Source organism: Amblyraja radiata, chromosome 27 (genome assembly GCF_010909765.2).
Source record: "Amblyraja radiata isolate CabotCenter1 chromosome 27, sAmbRad1.1.pri, whole genome shotgun sequence".
Lineage (NCBI taxonomy): Eukaryota > Metazoa > Chordata > Chondrichthyes > Rajiformes > Rajidae > Amblyraja > Amblyraja radiata.
This window is the reverse complement of record NC_045982.1, coordinates 23930527-23944840: the sequence shown is the minus strand read 5'-3', so window position 1 is coordinate 23944840 and position 14314 is coordinate 23930527. Positions and strand designations below refer to the sequence as shown.

The window sequence follows — 14314 nt, the reverse complement described above, 5'->3', positions numbered from 1 at the left end:
TCTAAAGTGTGAAACTAATTTCAGCATTTCATGGCAACTGATTGTCACTTCTTTCACACCTCATGGAAGGATTCTGTTGGCTGGCATCCATTGAAACTGGAAGTACTGGCTTGAATTTTACACGTGCCATTTTAGGATGTAAACTGTGTTTTCATGATTTTGCCCAATAGCACTGATTTTCAACCATATAAACATGGCAGCATGATCCAATTTATCTGTCTTCTGCTAAAAAGGCATCAACCTGAAAAAATAACTATTTATCTCTTTCCTGATGCTACCTGACCTGTTGAATGTTTTTATTTTATGAGGTTATAGTAATGTTCCCTTTGAACTGATAATCCTAAATTAAATAAAATAGGTATTCTGACTTCTACAGAGCTTTGAGATGTTCCAGGAAAGGAAGGATTAAGAAATGATAATGATAGTGGAAAAGCATATTTCAATTAAAGTTGTTGCAAAGAGTTAAATTAATCGGGATCAGAGAGAACAAGTTGTTTAATGTGGGGGAAGAACACAGATGAAATGGGACCGATAAAGAATCCAAAGATGGTTCTGAACTACCTGCAGAAGATCATATACCTAACTCTTCAATAGCAGAAGACAGCCGTTTGGAAGACAAGTAAGGGGCAGAACTAGTCTTAGGCAGACAACTGGGTTAATAATACCAAAACTGCACTGATGAATCATATTATTGATTGGGTATTTGTACTCTCATTAGTGGTTTTCCTTATTGAAGCATGAATCCCATTACTGAGTACAATACAGCATCTCCAATGGCTGAGGGAAATAAAATATGTTGTACTGAGCAGTTTTGATAATACAATTAACACTAAGATCCATCCAATCCACTTGGACAGATCTGAACCATTGGCTCCGAGTTTCAATTGTTAACAGTTCCATTGCAAATCACACATGATATGCATTCTACTTATAAAGAGTGTCACATACCCCAGCCAAGGCAGAGAAAGCGTTTCCTTATCAGCCGCGTCCTAATTTTACCCAGCACAGCGAGATAGGACTGCCAGGCTTCTGTTAATACCCAACAGAATGAAGAGAGGAAAAAGAAATGCAGGAACGCTGCTGTCATCATACACACACCCTGTGGGAAAGTAGTACAAATGTGTGAAGTAATTTCTTAATGAGAGTGAGAAATACATTCTGAAGCTACATTAATTAAAGACTCTGAGAAGCTCCTTGTAAAAACATAGAAAATAAAGCAATTTTCTTAATTTCCTGGAAATCAGATTGCTGTTAAAGTTTGAGCATTTTGCAGTGCATTTGGTGTTAATCCCATCAGCAACAAAATGTTTGGTTGTTACATTTAAACAGTTGAATGAACTCAGCATATTCACTTAGCTTAATATATGTATAGCAATATAAATGAGATGATATTATAAGTAGAACCTCTCTTTGAACTATTTCATAATTTCATCACCAATACTGAACAGGGATGATTTCATAATTTCATGTTTACTTATATTACGATCAGTTTGATTCAACTTCCATGAATTCTTCACCCTAAGATACAATTTACAAAATGGCCCAGATTTATATTTCTGTGTCACTTCTGTGTTATTCTCCGGAAGAAAGACAATATTTTTCAATATTCGGAGAAATCTTTCTACCAATGCAAAATATCTTTCATCAAACACTTTTGAGTTCTACATTATTTTAGTTTAGTTTTGATATATAGTTGGCCTGATGATCTCCCTGGAATATTAACTTATGCCTTCAAAAACACCTTGTGCCTTAAAGAAACACTAACTTGTACACAGGTGCTCCTTAGGTGTGTTAAATGATACAATGTCTACATTAAACAACGTACATGCCTCCAACCTAAGGTAAGCAAAGCTGGGAAAACTTCCATTGGCTGGATGAAAGTACACTTCAGTGCAAATTATGGCTAAACTGGAGGAGCTCAATCACTGTGTCTCAAGGAAATGTTAAATATATAAGAATAGAATAGCAGTGTCAGATGTGAAGACATTTGTCTTCAGAGCCGACTGATAGAACACTTGAAAAATGAACTCATCAGTATTTTCTGTTGTTTCCTGTGCAAATAGGAACAAACATGGAGAAATAGCTTTGATCCAACAAAAACCTCCAAGTAAATGAGAAATAGATGGATATGTTTGTGTCCAATTTATGTATGTTCAACCTACATATAAATTACTACCCAATGACTCCTATACTCTGCAATCCAGCAAAATAGTTCTCTCTTACAACTCGCAACTAATGTATTTATGTTTGTGGAACATTAGAATAATTTATCACAAACAATGCACAATGAGCAAAGCACAGTACAAAAACTGAAAAGTGGAAGTTTGTAAAATGTTAATTTTATCAAATGACTCTGGCACCAAATAGATGTAGCCTGTACTATTATGTATTTATTACACTCAATTATTCTGCAGATAAAGCATTGATTTCTTGCAAGGTGACACCTCATGGAAAATATAAATTTCAAAAACTACTATCAGTGATGATTTAAAACTCAGACACAACAATTCTGTATGAACATCCAGAAGCCTATGAAAAGTTTACAATCTGAACGAGTTGGTCATACATCAATTTTAATTGAATGTGCACATAAGTATCAGATTTTGTTATGATGTATTGAGTTTGTTTGTTTTATTGTTAGTTAGATCCAGTTTAATTTGATGCACATAACTAGAGACTGCACGGAATCCTAATTTAGCACACATTTCCTCATTTATTCTCATTGTGCAGAATTCTGTTGAACCAAAGCAACTGGGGTTCATGGCCTTGGAGAGAGTGGATAGGAGATTTACTACCATGGTATCAGTGATGAAAAACTTCGAGTAGAGGATATGATAAAAAGTTAAATAAAAACAGAAGGTGTAGGAAATACTCAGCAGGAAATTCTCATCTGTGGGAAGAGGAAGACATTTCAGGTTCAAGACACTTCATCAAAATTATTAGCTCAGTTTCTCTTTCATCAGATGCAGTTGGACTTGCTGAATATTTGTAGCATTTTCTACTTTCTAGCATCTACGTTTTTTACATTTTCATTTCAAGAAAAGGCTTAATGGACATGTTCAAATCGAGGAAGGATTTTAATGAACTAAATAAAGAAAAAAAATCCATTGACTGTCAACATTAGCCAGATTTATGATAATTGACATTGAATTTGTGAGAAAGTGAGATGTTTTAATATAATCTGCTGTTATTATCTGGAACTTAACACCTATAAACGATGGAAACAGATTTAATACAAACTTTCAAAGGGAAATTGCATATATTTGCCAAGGATATTTCTGTAGGGCAATGTAGAAGGAAGAGGCAAGTAGAATTAATTGAATAGCTCAATTAAAGATACACCACAGGGACAAGAACCTAAAACCTTCTTCAGCGTACGAAGCAATTACATCCTTCCCGTTCATTTTTATTGCATAGAATTCCAAAGGACAAACTCCACCAGTCATGTGCATTAATAACATTTATAATCCAAGCACTGAACATGATTTAAATATTTGTACAGCAGTATGTATTTTGTCCTAGTACCAAGATAGTCATTGTTTCACCATATGTAACCTGAAGTTTATACATTTAATATATTTTATATAAATTGCAGCTTCTCTTTTAGGTTTCTTGTTTGTTGTTTTCAGGCCAAAGTGTACTAGCATTACCATGGGCAGATTGAATAATTAACTTCTTACAAATGCAATTTACAAATATTCCATTCCGCTCAAGACAGATCACTCCTTCCAAACTATCTGTATGTTGGTCAGAAATCGCTTCTGTTCAAGTAGTTTAGGGTCTGTAGCATCAGCCATGAAACAGAATCTCACTATTCGGTATTAAATTTATAATCTTACCAATGACTTCACATTGTTTCCATTTCATGATTCATACAATAATAGTAAATTTAATTGTTAGCTCTGTAATTACAAGACATGATATTGCAACTCAGCATGTTAACAATGGACTGCAAAACTGAACTAGCTAGAATCGCAATTATGTCATCTATTGATTAATGCCATTAACACAGTGGTTTCAAATCTGTGGAGCGAAGGCATCCTATTGAGCAATAGCTCCTCCCCAAATTACAAATGCCCGACTGATGATCGCCCTGTATACATCAACAGGCATTTGGGAGAGCAGCGGGATGGATGGGATGGATTTGCTACCTGTGGTAGGGCTGCTGACAACTTCTTATGTGTGGGAATAGGACATTTCTGCATGTCTTTCTCTCCACCATCCTCACCCCTGGACTGTAATAATCCAAGGCTGGGTGGAGTCAAGCAGAGCTGGGAATGCTGGGTATACTCACACACTCACTCACTGAGTCAGTGAGGCCGGCTGGCAGCAGCTCTTCCTGTGCCTGCTCATTCTCCCATCACACCGCTCCCACTTTTGTTCATTCCCGACTTACAAACTGGGTTACAAACAATTCTTAGGAAAGGAACCCTGTTCGGGACAGCCTGGACAATTTATTCATATTTCCATCCCATTTCCTATCTCCGTATATCCTGACAAAAATAAACACATGGGCAGGTGTGCACAAAGGCCTATTCATATGATGAATTGAGACCATAACAACTTTGCAATCTTCCAATCCCTCAATTTCCAAGTGTCAACTACAAAAGTACTGATCCACATTGTAAGGACCTGGAGTTAATGGGAGTGGCATGCTTCTTTCAATGCAGACAATCTAACAAGGTATAGTAACTTTCCAAATTGGCGCTTTGAGGTTATCCTTCAAATATTCTCAATGAGCCATATAGCTTATAGACAAGAAACTACAGATGCTGAAATGAATTCAACGCATCTGACGTCAAATGAAAAGTCTGAAGAAGAGTCTGGACCCAAAACATAATCTTTCCATTCCACATAGGCTCATTCAGTTCAAGCGCTTTTAGTATTTTTTAGCTTAATACCCAAAGTACTTCAATTGTATATATTGACAGAACTGAATATTGATTTTCAGCTAAATGAGAGTTTCTATTTTAACTGAAGTTTAAGCAGCTCTTCCTGAAAGTTAATTGAAACACAGAATAAGCCTACTGCCCCAACTACAAAAGGCTGGGAAATCCAGTTACGTTACTTTCAGAAAAGATATCCCCCCCCCCTCTAGCTGCAAACTAAAGTGAAGCTTGGTTAGTTCCACAACTATAAATTCTTAATACTGTACTCGCAAAACAAATGTACCAATACTATTTGGGAAAGAAGGGAGCCAGAGAATAGCAAACTTAGGGACCAATTCGCCTAACATCTGTTATTTGGAAAATATGCAATTTGTTATTAAGGGAACAGCAGGACATTTAGATAATCAAGCAGTCAGTATGCTTCAGGAAAGAAACCTCTGGTGTGACAAAATCTGTTGGAGTTCTTTGAGGATGTAACACATAGTGTTAATTAAAGGCAAATCACAAGATTTTGTTGAGTTTAGTTTTTGATACAGCGTGGAAACGGGCCTTTCAGCACCGACCAGCGATCCCCGCGCATGAACACTATCCTACACACACCAGGGACAATTTTTACATTAATACTTAGCAAATTAACTTACAAAGTGTATGTCTCTGGAGTGTGGGAGGAAACAGAAGATCTCAGAGAAAACCCATGGGGAGAATTTACAAACTCTGTACAGACAGCACCTGTAGTCGGGATCGAACCCAGGTCTCTAGCACTGGAAGCGTTGTCAGGCAGCAACACTACTGCTGCGTGTCCATGCCGCCCTAAATGTAGAATATATTTTTTTCCATAAGGCATTCCATAAGGTGCCAACTAAAATGTTATTGTCCTACAATAGGTGGTGATGATATATTTATAGGGATAGGAGAGTAGCTGACTAATAGAAAACAGAGCTGAGATGAAGGGGTTATTTTTACAATGGCTAGGATTTTAGATAGATAGGATAGGTTGAGAGGGATATGGGCCAAACACATGTTGGTCGGCGTGGACAAGTTGGGCCAAAGCTATATGACTATACTGACATAACCTCTCATGTTGGTCCTGCATAGAGCCTCTGCCAATCTAGTTTAAACCCACCCGTGTATCACTAGCAAACCTGACTGCCAAGATATAGGTTTCCCTATGTACAGGCCACCTCTGCTCCAGAATAGATCCCAATGGACCAAAATCTGAATCCCTGTTCCCTGCACCAATTCCTCAGCTACAGCATTGGAGGCAAATACAAGGAACTGCATATGCTGATTTACAAATAAAGGCACAATATGCTGGAGTAACTCAGAGAGTCAGGGAGCATCTCTGAAGAACATGGATAGAACAGTTCAGATTGGAACCCTTTTTCAGACTGAGTTTGAAGAAGGGACTCAATCTGAAATGTCACCCATCCAAGTTCTCAAGAGATTTTGGCTGACCTGCTGAGTTACTCCAGCACTTTGTATTGGAGGCAGCATGAAGAAGATTCAAAGGTACACAAAATTGCTGGAGGAACTCAGCGGGTGCAGCAGCATCTATGGAGCGAAGGAAATAGGCGACGTTTCGGGCCGGAACCCTTCAGTTGATTTCGGGCCGGAAGATTCAGTTGATTTCCGGAATGATGGGGTTGTTCTACAAAGACATGCTGAGCAGATTTGGAGAATGAACACTGCATGATCCCCAAATCTCAACACCAATCGAAACACACACGATTCAGAGTAAGATTTATAGGTGGGATTGCTAGCCGACGTATTTTGAACTGGGGCCATAGTTTCAGAACATGTGGTCACCAACGATGAAGAGGAATTTATTTTCTTGGAGGATTGTGAATCTTTGGAACTGTCCATCCCAGAAAACTGAAGAGATGCTCATTATATCTATTCAAGGTTGAGACTGACACAGTTAGACTACAAGGAAGTCAAGAGGAATGTGTAGAATGCAGAGAAGTGATGATGAAGTCAAGACTGATCCTACAGAATGGTAGAACAGCCAGCTGGCTTATTTCTGTTCCTGATTATGATCATGTTGTTACAGGAAGACCAACAGATTAATTCAATTAAGCCCTTTGAAGCAAATGGTGAATAAGGGAATATGAATGAGCGAATTAGCTTCAGAAAATTGCAGTGGAAAGCAAAACAGGGATTACATGGGGAAGAGAGCCAGTTAGTGATATCCACTTGAGTTTAAGTGCTACAAATACTAGACATGTGTTTTATAGAATTGGCTCTATAAATATAAAGGTTATCTATTGCTAACAATTGGCAGGAGGTTTATTAGACCGTGACTTAACTGCCAGTCAGCTATATCCCAGGAAGATAATGTAATGAATGTTGCAAATCTAAGTACAAATTCTATAGCTGCAGTCCCACACTTTCTCTGTTACTAAGTATAAGAAGTGAACCTTGCAGTGGAAAGCAACACAGATAATTATAGTCTACCTCTTTAATGCCCGAGTAAACTTTCTGGCTGATAACTCAGCTAAAATAGTGCTATCGATTTCAGCAACACATGGTCTAAAATCAATCTTTCCTGGAGTAAAACATAGTATGATCAAGTTCTGGTTGTTTATCATCACTCTGGAAATTATTAGGTAGTTTCAGGTGCACAAGCAACTTCCATATGCGATATCCTTCAAATGATGTCATTCCTAGTAAAGTGCTTCCTTTGGGGAGCTTCTGGGAAAATTAGACAATCCTGGCCCAGAAGAGGTTATCATTGGGCACCACTGGCATGTACTATTGTGATATCTACCACTGTGCTCAACTAAATCCCTGCTAAACTAAGTTTCATAACTTACTTTCCTTCAGTCCCACATCACCTGTCACCAATGCCCCCCCCCCACTTCCCATTTCCCAAGGATCACCTGACTCACTGAACTCACCAATCCTCCAAACCAGGCAGCACAGTGGCACAGCTGGTAGAGCTGTTGCCTCACAGCTCAGAGTCCTGGGTTCCCAGAGTTCTGGAGTTTGCACATTCTCCCTGTGACCTCTTGAGTTCCTCTGGTTCTCCCACATCCTAAAAATGTGTGAGTTTGTAGGTTAATTGGCCTCTGCAAATTGTCCCTAGTACGTAGGGAGTGGATGTGAAAGTTGGATAACATAGAATTAACGTGAACAGGAGATTGATGTCAAACAGCTGATTGTTGATTCCTGGCATCCAGAACATACCCAGTCCCTCAAAAAAAACACTGCAGATCTCCAAATGTTCTGCTCTAGCCAATTGCCACCACCTCCAAAAAAACATATTGCCAATCGAGTTAGAGGATAGAAAGAGACCCAAGAGGAGCAAACGTACTGTCAGTTGAGCTAGATGGCCTGTTTCTACGTTGTCTAATCTGCATAATATTACACAATTATATTAGTTTCATTCTGTGCCAGGTAGGGAATAGTATAGGCCAGCTTTAATAATTAATGTTGAATCAAAGTAAATTGCTTACAAGCAAATAATTACATAGTCCAATGAATAGTCTCATCAGTTCAGAAAGGAAAAAGAATGGTATGTTATTAAACTGTGTATAGACTGAATGACATAGAGTCATAGACAGATGCATTTTAATTATATTGAAGTGCAAAGACATGTCAATGCTACAGAAAATATCATCATACCCTCATGTAAACTGCACCAACTGTTTAAATCAGTCAGACTATTGCAGCATCTCTCAGGACCACTCTTAGAAACCACGAGTGCAATTCACACTTGCTGTGGAGATATAAACTGTTCATGGCTGCCTTTATGATCCCTGCCTGTTTTCTCATTGATTTCATTGGTAACTATAGATAATATGCTACCGATTTGTTACTGTTAGTTTTCTAACCCACTGAAAGTAAAAACAACCATCCCACAATCTCTAAACCAATGCTTCAAATGTAAACGTAGTTGTAGCATAAAGTTTGTTTTCATTTTTAAACATGTAAGGTGTGTTCTTGAGGTCAAAACTCAACTTACCTGAGAAGCTCAAATTTGAATATAGCAATGAATTTTCAGTTACATTTTGACCATTCTTTTGGATAACTCTTCCTCACCATGTATTCCACATTTTTCTGAGTACAAATGCTCTTACCTTGCTGTGTATCTGTGTTTGACCAACCAAAATCAAGATATTTGATGCCATTATAGATAGGCAAAAGTTGAGCAGTATAATGGATCGCTCCGATTTTATGAATCTGTGGAAACATAATGTTAAAGCAAATCAAATGAGCTATATAATATCCTCATCATGTTATCCAACAGATTGAAACATCTATGCAAATGAGCATTGATTTACAATTATATTAAGGTTCTAACGTGGCCCATCAGCTCCAATTTCATCAAACACTATGAATGCATCCATGACTTTTACTATTTATCGGTATTAGAGCTATGTAATTTAGTGATTGATAAAAACATCTGTAATATTCCCATTAGTTACACATGTCCACTTTCTACCCATTCTCTTTTTTTCAGGTTTCCCTTGAACTCCTTAATGATTTCATTCAAGACTGATTTATATCCATGGCCTTTAGTTTGGAATCTGCTTTAGTGAGAACATTGGTATGTCTACTCTAACTTTATACTTTCAAAGATATCTTTAAGATCAAATTTCAGTTTCCATTTGACCATTACTGGTCTTGTCTTCTTTCCTCTGTCAAACATTGAAAGGAAGCAAAGATGCATGCCTCAGTGGCTGGGTAGAATGATCTGTTGTTGCAAGGTAGAATTGGTGGACAAGAGGTATGAACAATGTTTGCGGATGTAATCACTGGTTGAAGTGGAGGTTGGGGTTTGGGGGTAGATGGTTGCTTGTTAACTGATGGGTAGACTGAGCTGGTGTCACGTAGCAGATAGGAGGCTGGCTGGGGGTTTGATCAATGCTCACAAGCCTGGTGATTTGGGTGGGGCCACTTAAAGAGGGAAGGGGGTGGAGCACAAAGGACAACTCGGTTAATACTTATTTTGAGGAGGATTTACCCGACCGAGTCATATTTCTAGTGTTGCCTGGAAACTGCCCAGCAGATCCCCTTTAAATTACAATTGATTTGGTTTCACTGGCACTATGAAAGTCTTCTGCTTCAGAGACTTGCAAATGACACAGACCATGGATGTTGAGGTACTCCATGCATTAACACAGCAGACATATGGAGGGCCTGGAACAGGAAATTACAGACTTTATGCAACTTTCAGGAAATCTAAGAATTTTGTTTGATCTTTCATTAAAATTGGATTATAAATTGCACTAAACATGGTAGACTATAATCCTGTATCGAGGCAAATATGTCGAAATTTTCTTTAAACAGAAGAAAACAAAATAATTATTTTCTTCCTCGTAGGTTCTGGACAGCATATACATCAATAATGGTGAGCAAGATTAAACCGGTTATTTTGACAGCAAAGGCTTGGCTAACATTTCTTGACATTTTTCACAAAAATATGCGTATGTTGTGCAGCTTAATTACACTGTGGGAGATGAACGTTTGAAAGATGAAGCTTTCAACATGCCGGGCGATATGCCAAGTTCTAAGTAAGTGGGAGGTGCTCCATCAACCTAATGTTTTTTCTTCTCTCCATTTATCTGAAATTACCCATTATTCTGCCAGAGGAAAATATTTTGGTGGTTAGTGGAGAAGCATGAGAATAGGCAGAAATAAAACTGGCACAAGATGGCTTGCACCATCTGCTCAAAACATTCAGAAGGACTGATCATTTTGATTGCACATTTGAACCGGTTTTGTGGATGGTTCTGAATGTTTATTCAGTGAACGACTGAACCACACAGACTAAGGTTGCCATCCCATGGGATGTAGCAATGCGTGATCAATGGAGATTTGAGTCCCATAGATTACCACCTGTTTGATAACGATGTCATCAGCCGCTGAACCCAATTCTTAAGGATTACAAGACAGTTTAATGAATATGTAATAGAGAGTTGGTACTAACTCCAAGCATCCAACAACCAATTCTTTCTATCTTTATGTTTTGCTGCAGTGATAGTCTTAGAACCAGGTTAATGTGCTTGATTGATAAATGTTATGTGTTTAGTCCAGCAATTGTCAGTTTTTAGCAGTGCATAATTAATGGAATCATATCCCAGCAATCTGGTGAGTGACCTTTGGAAGGCTTCTCAAGGCAGTGGGGAAGGAACATTAATACTGACTGAGCAATTTCTTGCACACATTCAAAAGACAGATTTCTCAATGGTAAGACAATGATCCCAAAACAAAGGTAAAGTCAGAAATTCATGGATGTCCTGAGGATCAGGATGAAGAAGTGTAACATCAGCATCAGCTCTTGGAAACTATTACCCAAAGCTGCCTTGGAAGCCATGACAATCTGCTGTAAAGATTTGAATACGTTGAAACCATTCAATGGCTGCAGGAAATAAAGTGGGAATTTCAAAAGAAGTATGCTGTGGACTAGATCAAAAAATTCAAATTTAGAAATATTCAGTTATGGTCACGTGCTATAGAAAGGATGTCATTAAGCTGGAAAGTGTGCACAGAAGATTTACAAGGATATTGCTCAGACTCGAGGGCCTGACCTATAAGGAAAGGATGGGAAGGGTAGGACTTTATTTCTTGGAGCACAGGATACTGAAGGATGATCATTTGGAGGTGTATAATATCATGAGGGGAGTAAATGGGATAAATACACTTTACTTTTGTACTGAGTACATACTTACCTTTTACTGAGTCTTTTACTCAGCATAAAGAAATCAACAACCAGAGGTCAAAGGTTTAAGATGAGAGGGGCAAGATTTAATAGGAACCGAAGGGCCAACTGGGGCCCATGTTGTCGACCTGCCCGTGGTGCGCAGTGTCAACTGACCTGCGTCAGGCCAACGACAACAGACAGTGGCAGCGCCGTAGCGCCCTTGGCATGTGCCCTTTTTAGGGCGGGCACCTACGGATTGTCGAACCGGATGGCATCACCCTGCTGCAGACTTCTGCTGCTTCAAACGCAAGAAGAAGAAGGGCCAACTATTTTTCTCAGAGGGTAATGCTATGAGTAGCCAATATTTCCATCACTTAAATAGATGGACCCCAATTCCGATTAAAACATGTCCACGTTAGATCATTTATAAAATGGCATTCTGCCACTTTTAAAGGAATCCTCATATTAACAGGTATAAAGCTGTGGATATAAGTACATCACAGAGAACTGAGAATAAAAAAAACCTAGGCTTACACTTACGTACAACACTGAAGGAGTGCTGCACTGTTAGAGATGCAACAGGCATTAAATATATTCTCAAGTCAATTTTGAATCCATTTGGCTAGCTCGTCATGAATCTCATGTGCCCGAAAGCACCAAAAACTCGGGTCTGGTAGTCACTATGGGTGCTGTCTGTATGGAGTTTGTACGTTCTCCCTGTGACTGCTTGGGTTTTCTCCGGGTGCTCTGGTTTTCTCAGACATGCAGGTTTCTTGATTAATTGGCGTCTGTAAAAATTGTCCCTAGTGTGTAGAATAGAACTAGTGTACGAGTGATCGCTGGTCGGCGCAGACATTGGTGGGTTGAAGGGCCTGTTTCCACACTGTATCTCCAAACTAAATCTGGTCAAATGCATTTCTAAAGCCCACAAAGATAACATATACCACACTGCCTTCATCTGCCTACTTGGTCTCCACTCAAGATCTCATTCAAATTAGTGAGATTATTTCTCACACATAAAGCCATGCTGACTATATCTAATCAGTCCTGGCCTTTCCAAAAACATGTAGATTCTGTCACTCAGAATCTCCTCCAACAACTTACCCACCACTGACATTAGGCTTACTGTGTCTGCAATTGCTAGGCTTTTCTTTGCAGCCCTTTTAAAAAAAGGATATCAGCCTTCTAGTCTTCATTACACCTCACCCATGACAAATATCTTTACCTGGAGACTTGGTGGCAACTGAAGATCGCTGAAAACGATTGCTTGACGGAAGCAGATGGAGAGATGCTGAAGGGTACACCGCTGATTGTGTAGAGTGAAAATCACAGCTTGGCATTTAGGCCCAGGGGAACTGCAACAAGCTTGGACCAGCTCTGGAAGGACTGTTGTCAATTTAAGAAGCTAGAATACCTTATGCCAAGTAAAGCACATAGAGACTGGACAGTTGTTCTAGTGACTGATTTTTCATTATTCAAATAAGAATGCCACACTTGGTCGATGCAATTTTGGTGTTTATCCCTTTAAGAAATGAAGCACGTAATTAACTGCTCGTTTCTTATTACGTGTCATGGTGGGACTGGGTAGAACTGGCTTTCCTATGGGAAGTACACAGTAAAATGCGGTATACCCTCTGGCATTTCGCTGTGTGAACAAGACGTCACTGAGAAACAAACCACGAGATCCACAGACAAATCTGCAGCTTCAAAGAACACAAACAGAAAACGACTACGAAGAGATTTTTTGCAATTGTGACCTTTATTATTCCTCTATGCCCACCAATCATGTCACACTAATCTGCAGAAGATGATTACTCACTTCTTATGTCACCCCGCTGGCAACAAATTTCCTGATTAATGACTGAAGTCAGACATTTATTTATGAATCAATATTCTTTTAAGATATACCAAAACAACGATGCCTGCAAAACTCTATTTGTTATGATCACTTTAGCAGTAATACTTCCACATTATCTAACACTCTGTCTTTGTCGACCTTGTTTAAATTGTGAGGGCTGCAATACAACCAACAACCATCGACAAATAAATGTATCCAGCAGAATGAAATCTGGGACGATATCAATATCCAATAACATTACATTCCATTTTCTCAACACAACAAACCTCAACTTCACTCACTGTTTTTGTGCGTTCCTGTGCCTCAAAGTAAATGCTATCAACATAACCCATGAACCAGAAAAAAATGGAGATATAAAAAGATGATTATTGTCACAACAAATGGTAACTGAATTACCTGTCACTTCTAATATATAGTGCAGGGAATGGAGGGGAATTGATCATGTATAGGCAGAGGGGATTAGTTTATATTGGCAATGTACACGACACAAACAATCTGTTCTATTAAAAATCCTCACTACATTATATAATCAGAGCAACAAACAGGCTAATGGAGGTACTCAGCGGGTCAAGCAGCATCTCTACGGGTTTGGGGGTGGAGGGGTTGGGGGAATGGGGCTGGCTGGTGGGGTGGGACAAGAAAGGATTGGTTGGCAGTTCAGCTCAAAACCCTGCTAACAGGTTGACATTTGGGATCGAAACCTTGCATCTGTAATCGGAGCATATCAAGAGGACGACTATATATAGAATAATATCATGACATATTTTTTACAATCAGCATTTTATCTGTAATACTGGGTTAATGCACACAGTACCTCCAAAATGCAGCATATACAGCAAGCAATGTTAAGAGAGCCATACAAGCAATTCCACATCCGATCATCAATGGGACTGATGGCACTCCAGTGAAATCCATGCTCTG

The 14314-nt window shown here is 38.9% G+C and overlaps 1 protein-coding gene across 6 annotated transcripts in view; it reads right to left on the bottom strand.

The window, feature by feature from the left end:
* Nucleotides 1-14314, bottom strand: part of LOC116988564 (adhesion G protein-coupled receptor B2-like) — a 514190-nt gene that overhangs the window by 79486 nt on the left and 420390 nt on the right. For all 6 annotated transcript variants that reach the window (XM_033045397.1, XM_033045400.1, XM_033045401.1 and 3 more), the window contains 3 exons: nt 14208-14311; nt 8969-9071; nt 949-1099 (listed from right to left, as the gene is read on the bottom strand). In XM_033045397.1, the coding sequence (XP_032901288.1) occupies nt 949-1099; nt 8969-9071; nt 14208-14311 (358 nt within the window). The remainder of the gene's footprint in view (nt 1-948; nt 1100-8968; nt 9072-14207; nt 14312-14314) is intronic.